At 40.5% G+C, this 13710-nt stretch overlaps 1 protein-coding gene across 5 annotated transcripts in view; it reads right to left on the reverse strand.

Annotated features, from left to right (window-relative positions):
• Window positions 1-13710, reverse strand: part of NUP153 (nucleoporin 153) — an 85654-nt gene that overhangs the window by 7696 nt on the left and 64248 nt on the right. For 4 of the 5 annotated variants that reach the window (XM_066992120.1, XM_066992118.1, XM_066992116.1 and 1 more), the window contains exons 11-19: window positions 12141-12267; window positions 10327-11022; window positions 8993-9085; window positions 8667-8757; window positions 8202-8324; window positions 6055-6666; window positions 4471-4665; window positions 3111-3956; window positions 1130-1498 (exon numbers count right to left, since the gene is read on the reverse strand). In XM_066992120.1, the coding sequence (XP_066848221.1) occupies window positions 1130-1498; window positions 3111-3956; window positions 4471-4665; window positions 6055-6666; window positions 8202-8324; window positions 8667-8757; window positions 8993-9085; window positions 10327-11022; window positions 12141-12267 (3152 nt within the window). The remainder of the gene's footprint in view (window positions 1-1129; window positions 1499-3110; window positions 3957-4470; window positions 4666-6054; window positions 6667-8201; window positions 8325-8666; window positions 8758-8992; window positions 9086-10326; window positions 11023-12140; window positions 12268-13710) is intronic. The other variant, XM_066992117.1, reaches the window with a different exon arrangement.

Here is a 13710-nt window from a genome sequence, read left to right on the forward strand (position 1 = left end):
CTTTCAGGAATCTAACTATAATCAAAAACTCAGTTTAGTAGAGTAATTCTGTCCCTTCCTATAACAGATAACAAGCTCATTCAATTAGCTGTTTTGGTTCTTCAAGGCCAGCAAAAATAATGAAACAAAAATACATGACTGAACAGTGATTTTGAACATACAGCACATCTGCTAAGCAAAAAGGGACATTTTAAACAGCACTACTAATCAGAATGTAATTTAAGCAGCCATCGTGAAACAGAAAATACCATCTATTGCGCCATAACTTGGAATGGCTGGCTGTTTTTCTTTCCAAGAAGAAAAACATAAATGTTAGCAGTTCATACAGACTTGAAGGCTTCTGCCTTGGAACAAAAAAAATCTTTTGTGAAGATTTTGGAAAGATGGCTTTATCTGCAGGTTCAGTTCATCTGCTTATGGCTGTAATTTAGGATTGCTCTCTCTCTGAATGTGATATACAAAAAAGAACGTACATTTAATTTCCATGAATGACAAGATTAAGCCATCAGATCAAAACAGAATTGAACGTGTAAGGAAGATACTACATCTATCTCCAAAGACTGCTAAGCTAGCAGGAACACCCATTATTTAGCAGCTTTAGCCCAGTATTACACTGCTAAATTCACGCTGCACTTCAGTGGGAGTAATGCATTTAGAACATGAAGAAAAACTTTAGATTCTCATTTCTGTCTGCCCTGACTTGGCAGACGCCTGAAACACTTGCTATTATGCTCATTAGAAGCCACTCCTTAGGAAGTAGCAATTGCATGTACAGATACTATGTTTATACGTACTTGTAAAGGATCGACATGGCAAATCTTGATGTTAATTTACAACACTTGACAGTTTTAGGTATGGGAAGGAAAAATTAGGGAAGCTGTAATTAATAGACTTCTAACCTTAAACACTGGACCGATAGTGAGAAGAGGGAAACTATCATTCTCATGGGGAAAAGTACCCAAATAATTTAAAAGCCAGTAAGGGGCTGTCCATCGCACAAAACAATACCAGTTCGTTTCTAACCTGTATTTCCCAGACAATCTGTGAAAATCTGAGTCCCAAGTGTTAACGTTTTTCCTTGGTCCGCTATCTAATGGCAAAAATGAGAAAAGCATCTTTTTAAATGTACCTGTAGAACTTGATGTGGTTGTGGCTCCAAAGGTAAATCCAGGATTTGCTGCATTGCTACTGCTGGCTCCTGAACCAAAGACAAAGGGAGCAACGGCTACACCAGTGCTGGAAGATGTGGTTGCTGGTTTGTTTCCTTGGGAGAAGCCAAACGACTGAGATGGTGTAAATTCTGCAGAATTGCCAAATGTGGAGCTGCTCACAGTGTTGCTGGCTTGTCCAAACACAAAGGGTGCAGGGACCGGCATAGGGTTTGAGGAAGAGGTGACGCTGCCAAAGACACTGCTGCTGTTGGCTGAAGTGGTGGGTATGGCTGTGCTGGAGGAACCAGAGCTCAAAAAGCTGAAGGATGGTTTTGCTGCTCCTTGATCTGAGAGGAAGAACACAACATGAGCCACTGCAAAATGCCAAAGGAAGTACAGCAGACTCCGTTTCAATCACTATACAAAGAGCAATCCTGAATGACACCCCAGTTACTCTCCGGGTAATGGTGATTCCGTCAGATCCAGATTTAATATGCTGATTGCTGCCATCCACAATTCAAGGAGTGGAAGAATTGTGAAGAACAAGGACACCGCTGCAGTCTCGAGGCTTTACTGGTCACAAACACCAAGAGCTGGCTGTAATTATCTGAACCAGTATTAACCGGTACCTCTGAACTCTTCAAACAAAAATATCTTTCAGGTGCTCTTAGAAGAACAACATCAATTGCCTGCAACAATTTGATGGCTTTGCTAAACGGAGCACTGAAAAGCACAGTGGTACAGTTTCTTTTGTAGCCTGTTCAGAAATTATAGCCCCGTGCCTACAGCTTCAAATCAGGCCAAGCTTACCAGCCCAACTCTTACAGCTTAAGTTCACTGCACTCGAATGCCTTCAAGACGTGCTTTTAGGAGCCATGGAGAAGAACCCTCTGGTAAGACCACCATTATAAAGTACTGAGTGTTGTTTTACACTTAAAATAGAACTATCTGTTACAGTCATTCATCAGCTTTCCCTAGGCTGCTGCTCTCTCACTACTGAATGTGATCCTGCTCTCAGTTTCCCACTAACTTTTTCCCCCAGCGTTTATGGCCTCTTTTCATCTATGACACTTTTAAGGGACTACACCGTGTTGAAAAATGCTGGTTAACATTTCCTTTTACACAAGGTGCCTCATCGAATTTTCCTGACTAAACCAAACCCCAGAACCTTAACTAGAAGAGGAAGCACACAAACACACACGCCTCCCTGGCCACCATATCTCCCCAAAACATATCTGTTCAGTAACAGACCAACTGTAAGAATACTGCGATTAAAATCAGTATAGCTCTATACACTGCTTTTGTTCGGGATTACTAGCTAATGTCCTTCCCCTTACCCCTTCTGGAATTAATACTGAATTCTGTACTCCAAAACGCGGTTCTTAAGTCATACAAATGACATTTAACAATCAGAATTTTTCCACACAGTGATCCTCAATAAAAACTTCAATCCTCTACTGCAGTCTTTCAACAAATTAAAGGAATACAAAACTGGCTAATAACTGTTCAGTGATTTTTGGACCTTTGTAGCACTAGAGTAACAGCAGTACACTCTGCAGCATAGTTGCAAGTACGTGGGAATAAGATACTCTCTCTCATCTCTTTTTTTCTCTGAAAAGTGTGAGGCCTCTATTTCACCCTACTAAAGATTTTACCACCAACTGTACTGCTAGCATTGAGACACTGCAACTTCTGTGCTTGTATGAGATGCAGGACAGGTTCCTTAAGGTGTCGCAATTTTTTGTCTAAACCTAGTGTTGAGATCAAAAAAGGGATTGCTACTAATTGCGTACGTATCAATAACCAGGACAGAAGACATGCTGCATATAGGAATTAAACTTTTTCTAAAGCTCTAGTACATGAACATATCAAATCCCGCAGATTTTTTCTAGTATGGTTTCGGAGGTCTTACCTGATGGACATAAGCGCACAAGTGAAGACAAAAGATATTCTGTTTACCTGAAGTACTGGTTTGGACCCCAAATGAAAAAGCTGGCTTTGCTTGCTCAGGTTCCTTCTCTGATGGTTTAACGAAACTGAAGTTGAACATAGGTTTTGCTGTGCTCTCTTCTTTTGTACGCTCGGACTTCCCAACTGAAAAGATAGGCTGTGTCTTTGACTCTTCAGTGTCAGCTTTCTTTCCAAACACTAACGGAGCAACAGTAGTGACAGAATCCTGCTTCTCTTCTGTCCTTCCCAAAATAAACTGTGAGGCAGCTGCAGACTCTGCACTGCCAAAGGAGAAGCCTCCCTTTGTTGAAGGAGCTTCATCCTTCTTGTCGTCTGGCTTCTTAAATGCAAAAGAAGCCGATACAACCTCCTTTTCTCCAACAGTTCCAAAAGTGAAGCCACTGACTCCGGTTTTATTCTCGTTGGCAACCACAGAAGTAGCAGAACTTGTACCAAAAGCAAAACCTCCCAATACTGGTTCCTCTTTCTTTTCCTGCTGTCCCAGGCTCGCTGCCCCGAACCGAAACGTTGAAGGAGCCTGACTACTTGTAGATGGAAGGCCAAAGGTAAAACTGTTATTTTTTCCTTCTTTTTTGCTTTCTTCTGATTTAGAGAGTGAGGATGAAACTCCAAATTTGAAGTCCCCTGGAGTACTAGGAAACTTAAATCCCCCAGCCAAACTATTGGAGGATGCAGATTCCGAGGCAATGCCAAACTTGAAACCCCCTTGTTCTCCAAATTTAAAACTTCCCGTGCTATCTAATGTATGAGAAGACTCAGAGGATGATGATGACTGAACACCGAATGTAAATGATGGTAAGGCAGCATTTGTGGACGCAGTAGCAGTACCAAAACCTGCAGAAATAAGTGAATGTCAAGTCCGTAACCCACGGTGTATCTGCAGTACGTGAAGGTTTGAACTACATTCTAGTCCTGATCTTTCCAGTCAAAACTGTTTAAAAAAACAACCCACCAAACAGTAAAACAAACAAGAAAACCCCATGCTTCCTCTCTACATAAACTTTTCACAATTGTGTTTTCTGGCCACCACCTGGCTTTAAAAAGTATACGAACTTCTTTGAAAGATCATGTTTTTAGTCTGAACTCCAAATGAACAACGTGTAGGGCATGTAAAGAACAAGCACGTCATTAATGAAAGCTTTTCTCTAAAGAGGATAAATTTATTGTTGGGGAAAAGTGTGGAAACAGATGTTATCTAGGCAATATTCCTACAGGAAAAACGAACGATTTTGCCACACCTCAAAGGAAAAAATAATTGTGCTTAACAGGTAAGAAAATAAAAAAAATCAGAGCAAACCAAAAAATAAATCACAGAATATGCATCCTCGTTTTAATCATTAAGTATTACCTTTGAGCTCTGCTTTGGTGCTTGGCTTAGCACTTTCACAGGCTACACACTTCGTGGCCTCTGCTTTGTTTTGAACCAAGCAGGTCTCACAATCCCAGCTTCCTTCAGGCTTCTTGAATTTGTCTAAATCCAGAAATTCTCCAGAAGGAGCAGAAAATGCAGATGCACTGCTACTGGTCACAGGTGTTGGACCCTCTGTGAGACAAACAAGACAGTTAACCATCCTGTTTGAACATGAACTATAAAATGAACATTAACTTTTAAATTTCATTTGTCAAATCCCACAGAAATGTTCAAAACTACTCCGCAACTCCCCCCCCCCCGCCCCTGAAAAAAATAAAAGCCACCAAAAACCCACAAAGAAACAAACAAACAAAAAAAAAAAACAGAGTGGAACTCAAAGCTTCCAAACAGCACACAACTCTGTTCAGCACACAAGCTTCTGCTGCTGTTGATGACAGTGTAACCTCCATAAAGAGGCCTGACAGGTGCCTTTTAACAAAAAGGTGCCTTTTAAGAGAGAAGCAGAAGATAACGCTTCAAATTCAAAACCGGAAAGACAAGAATGGCTCTTCCCTTCCACAGCACACGCAGAAAACTTTTATCCTAGTATTACTTGCATCGCTCTTCCTCTTGACAAGTGCAACGTAACCGTGCAATTCACTGCACCATGGTCACAGTAAACCCCTCATTTCCAAAATTCCTCCTTGCAATGGCAAGAGCCTCAGACAAAGATGCCGACTGACCGCTCAGAGGTTGGAAGTCCAAGAGAATCAACTCTGTCTGAAATCCATTATCTTACCTCATGAAATTTCAGTCTTACTGCACAGGATGATTACAAAAGCCCGGTCTAGTCCATCTTAACTTGTTTTTTCCAGGATATATTTGCACAGGTGTTTTTTGATGTAATGGCATATTAAATGACGTTTAGAGTCAAAGTTAAAATTAGAATCGTATTTTAAAAACAATACAACCATGCTCAAAATCAATTACGGTCACACACAATGGGAAACAACCCAGTACTGCCCTGAAGAAGTTACCCAGCGGGTCACTCGCTTTCTTGAAGCCTACCACTGACCTTCATAGGCATCTCTCTGCTTTAGCTTAAGACTAGTTAAGACTACACTGTCTTGAAATCTGGCTTCACATCTCCCCTCAATTACATACAAACGGTGAGTAGAGGCATTTTGGCCACATTCTGTAATTTTTTGAAAGAGAAAAACACAGTAATTTTTAACTCTTTCTATGGAGTTCTCATTTTCGCCAGTGAAAAATCACTATGTTGTTTTTAAATTAAGTCACCCACTTCAGCCATCTTCCCTCACAAGCTGCAAAGCCGGGGGTATCTGCATTGATCCAGCTCCGTACTAATACATTTCACAATCAGTTCAATTTATGCGACAGGCTGGAACCTGGGCTGAGACCGCTGAAGTGCCTGTAAACCAATCCTGCAGACAGCCGCTAACCCATCAACCGTACCTGGGAATCGTGTTGCTTAAAATATTCCATATATGCAACGTACTTTTATTCTGTACAAGATTCACAGAGGCTAGGATGGAAACAACAGGAAAAAAAGGACCATACCTGGTTTCTCAGACTGACAGGCTACACATTTGTTATCTTCCGTCTTATTTGGTACAAGGCATATTCCACAGTCCCAAGAGCCTTTCGCCTTCTTAAATTTGTCTCCAAAGCCCAGAGTGGCTGTTGTGTCAGTGCTGCTCGAGGAGGATGTCACTGTCACCGAGCTGTCTGTGACCACTGGTAATGTCAGAGCAGGCATTACTCCCGTTCCAGGTTTTGGTGTCTCACATGCTATACATTTTGTAGCTTCCGGTTTGTTTTGGACAAGACATGTATCACAATCCCACGTTCCAGGTACTGTTTTGAATTTGTCTCCAAAGCCCAGCATCCCTGCTGGGGGCGCTGCTGGCTTTGAGGTGTCGCATTGACTTGAACTTACTGTCTGTTTCATACTCTCAACTGTTGAGGCTTTAGTAGCTTGACAAGTTACACATTTGTCCTTTATGTCTTTGTTTTGCAGAAAAGGGTCACATGTATCAGATTGCCAGTACGATGCTTGTTTAGAAGTCTCTTTACCTGCAGAAAAAGTTGTTATTGCAGGCCTAGTATAAACCACTGTGCTTGTCGTAGGTTGTGCAGACGTAGAAGAGCGTGTTTTCAACAATCCAAAGTCTAGGAAGCAAGAAAAAAAAGTCTTCCTGTTAGCGCAGCACCTCACTACATGTAACTAAGTGACTTTACTAGAGGGCAAAAATTTCAACTCAGGTGCCAATGGTTACAACTAGACATTCAGACCGAGCGCAACAGGAAGTCCCCAGAAATCTTATCTAAACGGATGAAATTTCATCTGCTGCACTGGGTCACAACAGAACATTTTGTTAAAGCTTCATTTAACTCTTTGTTTCCAAGCAAGCTTTAAATCAACATTTTCACTGGTCGATACAAGTACAAACAGACAGTAGCTGACTGAAATCTGACAGTCCAACGTGGAATGGAAATAATACAATTTGATTAAGACGCGATGCCCAATCGAATCAAATTTCTAAAGCTCCTCCTTTCGTAGCAGATGACTCAAATCTACTCCAGTAACTGTACAGAAGTTTGTCCTCGGAGCAGCAATCCAAACGGTATTTTCCCACAGATGCTGAATATTAATTAAATAATAAAAACTCAAGACAATTGAACAACTGTCTAATTTTCTATAATCTTTGTTCAAAATGCATCGGACACAGGACAACTCCTTATTTAAAAGGTGGCAATTTTAACAGAAAAGACAAGCTACTAATACAGAAAGACTAAAGGAAATGCATCTTAAACAGCAGCTCAAGTTGCTTGTAAATCTACCTTGAACATAGTTGTTTTGTGGTTTGGTTGTTGTTTTTTTTTTTAATCAAAAATGAAGTCTTTGAACAATGTGGATTTAGATTCTGCTTCTTTTAAACCGATAAAGAAAGTGAATGTCACTTCACTCAGAAGTCTTCCCTTAAACAAAATGCACAATGTATTTTCTCTCACTTAGCTCTTTCCAGTAGAGAAATGTGCTGCCTTCTTAACAAGTATGTAAGTTAGAAGAAGACTTTTGGGAAAAGATCAAATTCAATAAAGCCCTTTTTCTTAAAAGATATCTTTTCCACAGACACACTTTATGAAACTGTTGAAAACAATTGCAATTGCTTAAAAACAAAATTCAGAAAAGGGTTTTTAACGTAAAACACTCCACTTCTGTTTGCAGTTTAAATTTTAATCCACAGGAGCCATTGTAAGCTAAGGCCCAAAGATTCGCAGCTTTCGCCATGTATTTGGAACTGAAGCTCTTTCCTATTCTTTCTTCACCTGGGCTGAAGGTGGGACAGGAGTGTTGAGTTTTACAAACATTTCCTTTTCAATTCCACAAATTGTATTTACTTAAAATGAAACACCGATTATCTGGCTAATTCTCTTAGTACCTCATTTACAATTACATCCTAACACGTAAAGGAGATGCAACCCATCTGCTTTTCATCTTGCAGTTTTACTTCTAGCAACAAACACCACTTAGAATAGAAGGGGGCAGATGCACCCTAACAAACGCAGCGCTTAATGTAATGCTCTCCTACATTCATATTTATAGCAGATACTCTATTAACCATAAGTGTTTTTTTTTTTTTAAATAAAAAATGCTAGCATATTTTTTGCAGCATCTTTTTAAAAGGAGTTCATTATCTCACCAGGATTTTTTAGAACGTCTAAGACGCTTCCTTCCTTTAATACGTGGGCAGTTGTGAAGGGACCACCAACAAAATCTTTGACCTCCTCTTTCTGCATGTTGATGTTGGTTGAGGTGGTGGTGTCTTTTGAAACAAAAGAAAACAAAAACAGCTTTCACAATGTGACCTAGTTAGAGCAGATTGTACTCACTTTTGTTAGAAACAAGAATTTCCAGCTTTCATGCTTCTCACATAAGAATCTTCACAAATTCTACTTACTTTGCAATGCTTTATAATTACAAGCAAAACAAAAAGCAACAAAACAAAACAAAAATTATAAAAACAGATCTGTCACTGGAAAAATACTGCAGAAGTCCAACACTGCCTGGAATTGCTAGCATGCGCAGACAGGACAGATTGAAGATTTAATAAAGAAAAAAAAGGAAAATCAGCACTTCAGATCTGAAGTGCTAAAGTTTCAGTTACCTAGGGTAAGAAAGGACGTCACTGGAGTACCACTGGATCCAGAAAGTTCTGCCGATTTTACAACGGGAACACTAAATGTAAACCCAATCTGCTATGAACAAGAGAGGTTTTTCAGATTCTCAAGCCACAGGAACTTCAATCGAATGCACACACAAAACCAAATCTGAAAGCTGCTCTTCACATTTGTAGCACGCATGCTGAATGACAAATTATAAGCCAGAAGCCTACATACTTTTCTCCATCAAGGCAGATTCTGCTTTAGTGTTCTGCAACAGCCTACTAAATGCCTAAGAAAAAAAGTCAAGCTCCTTTATTATTTTACTTACAGAAGACGTAGGTAGCACTTCTGCCTCAGTAGATTTCACAATTGGAGATGAAAATGCGAACTCAGGACTGCTAACAGTACTTGTTGGTTGTATCTGTATTTTCAAAAGAATTAAAGGTTTATATTTAAGAGCAACAACTACCTGAATTCACTACCCAACAGAAGTCCCGCAGTGACGTCGAAAAACCTGATGTTTGAGTTATTTTGCAGATGAAAGTAATAATAAAACACAGGGAAGTTTCCAAGTGGGTATAGGACAATATCTTCAAAACCAAATTCCAGAAACTGAGAGGAAAAGCTGGAGATGCTACTTAGGTCTAAATGCACGGAAAACCAAGCCAGGAAGCTGAAGAACGGCAAACTCAGCCCAATGATACTCCAAGAACTTCAGCAAACACCTCAACATGTTAAAGCAGCTATCTACTTCAAACCGTACAAAAAATATTTCAAGTGCTCTGGAACAGATTAATGTTTATTTTATTGCAATAATATGCCAATTATTGCACCCTAGGCTCATTCTATGTGAGGCTTATATGACCACGTTACCTCTAATTTAATAACTTAAATAAAGTTGTGGTTTAACCATTGCAGGCAACTAAGCACCACACAGCCACTCGCTCACTCCCTCCAAGTGGAACAGGGAAAAGAACCGGAAGTAAAGAAGTAAAGTTGTTAAATTTGAGGTAGCATTAATGACTCATCGCATGTAATGGCTACCTGGAAAGACAAATGCCATAACCCTGTACATACTCCCCACTCCTTCCCCTTCTTTCCCCCAGCATTTATTGCTGAGCACGATGCTAAATGGTGTGGAATATCCCTTCGGTCCTCTGGGCTCCGCTGTCCTGGCTGAGTGCCCTCCCAGCCTCTTGTGCATCCCCGACCTCCTCGCTGGCAGGGCAGCGTGAGACACAGAAAAGGACTTGTCACTGTGTAAGCACTGCTCAGCAACAGCTAAAACACCAGTGCCTTACCAACACTGTTTTGCTCACAAATCTGCAACACAGCATCATCTACTACGAAGAAAATTAACTCTACCCCTGCCCAAACCACTATAAATAACTTGGCATAAAGTCCACACCCCCCTTCCCCCGCAGACTTCCACAGCATTTGAAGCAGTTATACATTCACGTTAATTGGGAGTTGGCAGGCTCTAAGACTGAGAGAAGCAGAATCAAAACATTTATGCCTTTTTCCCCAAACTGGCATACAACCCCAATTCATTCAGCTGCGTAGAAACTAATATTTGTTAGTTTCATGAGCACCACAGAAAAAGTCAACTCGCAATAAAGCAGTATACTCATTGTAAACATTATTTATAGCATAAAGATTTACCTTGCCCGCCGCCGTCGCTGCTGCATCTGCCATGCCTGCCGCCTCCGTTGAATTTGCCACGCTTGTCGTTGCCGCTGTTGACTTTGCCTTGTCCTTTGTCATCAGTAGATATGGCATGCCCGCTGCCACTACTGGATATGTCAAGCCTGACGACACTGTTGAATATGTTATGCCCGCTGTCGCCATTGAATATGTCATGTCCTCCACCTCCTCCTCTGATAGATCTGTCAAGTCCTCCACCTCTGATGGATATGCCATGCCTGCCGCCGGCGCTACTGCTGGACTTCCTGCACCTGCCGCTGCTGCTGGATTTGCCATGCCCGTCACTCCCGCTGTTCTTGCAACTCCTGTCGCTGCCGCTCGATTATCCATGCCCGTCGCTTCTGCAGGGTTTCCCATGCCTTTTGCTTCTGCTGGAGTCGCCATTCCTGTTGCTGCTGCTGGAGTTGCCATGCCCATTGCTGCAGCAGGAGTTGCAACGCCCGTTGCTGCTGCTGGAATCGCAATGCCCCTTGCTGCTGCTGGATTTGCCATGCCCGTCGCAGCTGCTGGAGTTGCCGTGCTCATTGCTGCTGTTGAAACAGCGCTCGGTGACGCTGAGACAGCGCTACTACCGACGAAACTAAAATTGAACTGAGGCAGCGATGCAGCACTGATGGGTAGGGGTATGTTCGGTAGCACTGGTTCCTCCACTTCCTAAAGTTGCAAATTTTAATTTTTCTTATACAAGACATACTACTTTCTCACCCCATCGCACCCAATTTATTAACAAAATTAAATAGAACAAAAATCCATACAAATTAAGAGAAAGCAAGTTTCCAGAAGAAATCCCGATCTCCCCACCTCTGTCTACCACGTCATTTTAATTTATGGCAGGCCTGCTTCCACATTATACTCTATTCAACAACTGTACAGCAAGAACACTGAAAGTTAACTCAGGCAGGGATGTAAGTTGGTACTACTGATATTCAGTGCATCCTGTAGCTTACATCTGTTTCACAGTTTTGATTTGAAAAGTTTATGGAACCTTTGATATTTGGACCATTATTTTATTTGCGTTACAGGAATAAACAACAGTGTTTACGATTTCTTTATATTGCATCATCCGGAAGTCCCATTTAATGATTTGAAACTTAAATTAACTTAAATACTTAATATTAACTTAATATTAATTAAATACTTAATGTTAACGTAAATACTTAAATTAACTTACAGGCAGCTTATATAACATCCAATAAAAGAAAAAATAATCTGAATATTCATGGTCATAGTTTTATGGAATAGATTTTTCCTATTAAAATGAGAAAAAAACTCTCTCACAATGAGTTTGGTGAGTATCAAAAACTGAGTCATCGTTAGCAGACATGCAGAATGCTCTCTTCTACTACTCTTTTTCACACTCTTGGCCTGTATCTTTCTGTATGACTTAAATATGAAACCAAAAATTAAGCTTTTTTTTTCTTTTTATACTTGGCACTCATTTCAAGTATCATTCCTGTAGAAAAACTATACAGACCTTCACCAAAACATTACTTCTCTTCTTAGGACTCATTCATTCAATTGCTAATGAGAAATGTTATAGTTTGAAGAATCTCCAAGGTAACAGAATTAAAAATTTCAAAATTACATAAGCAAAGTTCAGGTATTCAAACACAGGAAATCAATTGGAGCCTGCTCTGAAACCCACAAGAAAACAAAAACAATGCAAAAATAAAGCGGTATTGTTATAATTTACTATGATGCAATAAAACTGACACACTTAGCTAGTTACTTCAGTAAGCTCAGTGACAGCAATTAATTTAAGAGTCACTTACCTGTTCTTGTACAGCTCTTGATAAATAGTGTATTCCTCTTTCCCTTCTCATTTTGCCGCCTCCGCTACTCACTCCTGAAGACAGACCATTGGACGCAGCAGTACTGAATTTGTAGCTGGTCACATTGCTAGCACACGACAGTACAGAAGTTGGGGGAAACAAGAGAAAAAAAAATTACCAGCCAAATTTTTTTTTCAAGATATTAGAGCTGTTATTAGTCCTAGAATTGAAACCTGCTGATCAGAAAAAAACTAAAGCTGTCTCACAAGTTGCTAAACGCTGGTAAATACTTGATGTTCTAAACAGGAAAAACTTTATTAACAGCAGCAATGAAAAGGACATACATAAGTGCACCGTTCACACGGGAACAATGACTAAGCCAGAAGACCTGAAATAGAAGAGCTGATTTAGATTGTTATTTTCCAGTGCTTCCTTTAAATAGGACTGGTTCTCTGATTCTGCGATGCACGTGTATCTTTTGCAGGGATATAAAAGAACAGCTCACAAAAATACAGAAAGAGTGCACATATGCACACATACACATGGGAAACACTGCCAACAGCTCTGATAGAATAGGGACGCCTCAGACTTGTGTGGCAAGGTAATATGGCCTAAGCTTCAGAAGCAGCTCTGGCTTTCATGTGGCCATCAGCAGGAACAGCAGAGGTGTTTGGGTATGCCAACATTCCAGAAGTCTTTTCAGACATGAATACAGATCCCTTTTGTAAGGCATACAAAGGCGTTTTTCTGGTACTTAAAAAAGCCTAGCTCAAAACCAGAAAGATATCCTAATCCAAGAGCAAATGGGGAAAAAATAACCCAAACCAGAAGTGGAATAGGGAATAACTCTAACAAAAGTACTATGGCAAGAAAATGAAGTATGCCTGGAAAAACCGTGACATCAAAGCTTATCTTGCAGCCAATCAGTCAGTCAGTACAGAAGTGCATTAGATCGCACTGGAAGACACCAGGTCACACTCCCACAATACTGAGGAGGAGAACTGGTCTAAACTTGTCAAATACTTGACAACAGCCTGCTTAGCACTGTAACTGCATAGAGGAAGACAGATCCCTAAGGCATATGCTCAGACTTTTCTCTAATCCAAACTGTCAATCCATTAGAATTCTGAAAAAAGTCTTACATCAAAATAGATCTTCATTCAGACAACTATCGCTTGCCCGTAACAGCCCATATTCCTCTTTCTGTTAACACCTGTGAGCTTCAAGGGGGCAAAGACAGTTGTCAGCCTTCAAGCAAGTCTAATCTACAATTGGACTCAGGATATAAAATATATATATACACACACACACACACACATAGATATATAGCATTGGTGGGCCAGAGATTTACTGAGTATTCCAACTCAACTGTCCAAAGGGACTCTTGCCAGCAGATCAGTGTGGTGCTCCTGCTCCAGAACATGGCACCCAACAGAGACCAGCATCACAAAAAACACTACCACCACTACCTACTCTACAAACAAAAGGTAGGGCACTGCAATAAACTTTGTGAACGAAATCAAAAGCAGTGTGAGTTTTCTGTATCTCCTTCCTAAATGGAGAAGTAGAA

This window comes from Anser cygnoides, chromosome 2, assembly GCF_040182565.1.
Source record: "Anser cygnoides isolate HZ-2024a breed goose chromosome 2, Taihu_goose_T2T_genome, whole genome shotgun sequence".
NCBI lineage: Eukaryota > Metazoa > Chordata > Aves > Anseriformes > Anatidae > Anser > Anser cygnoides.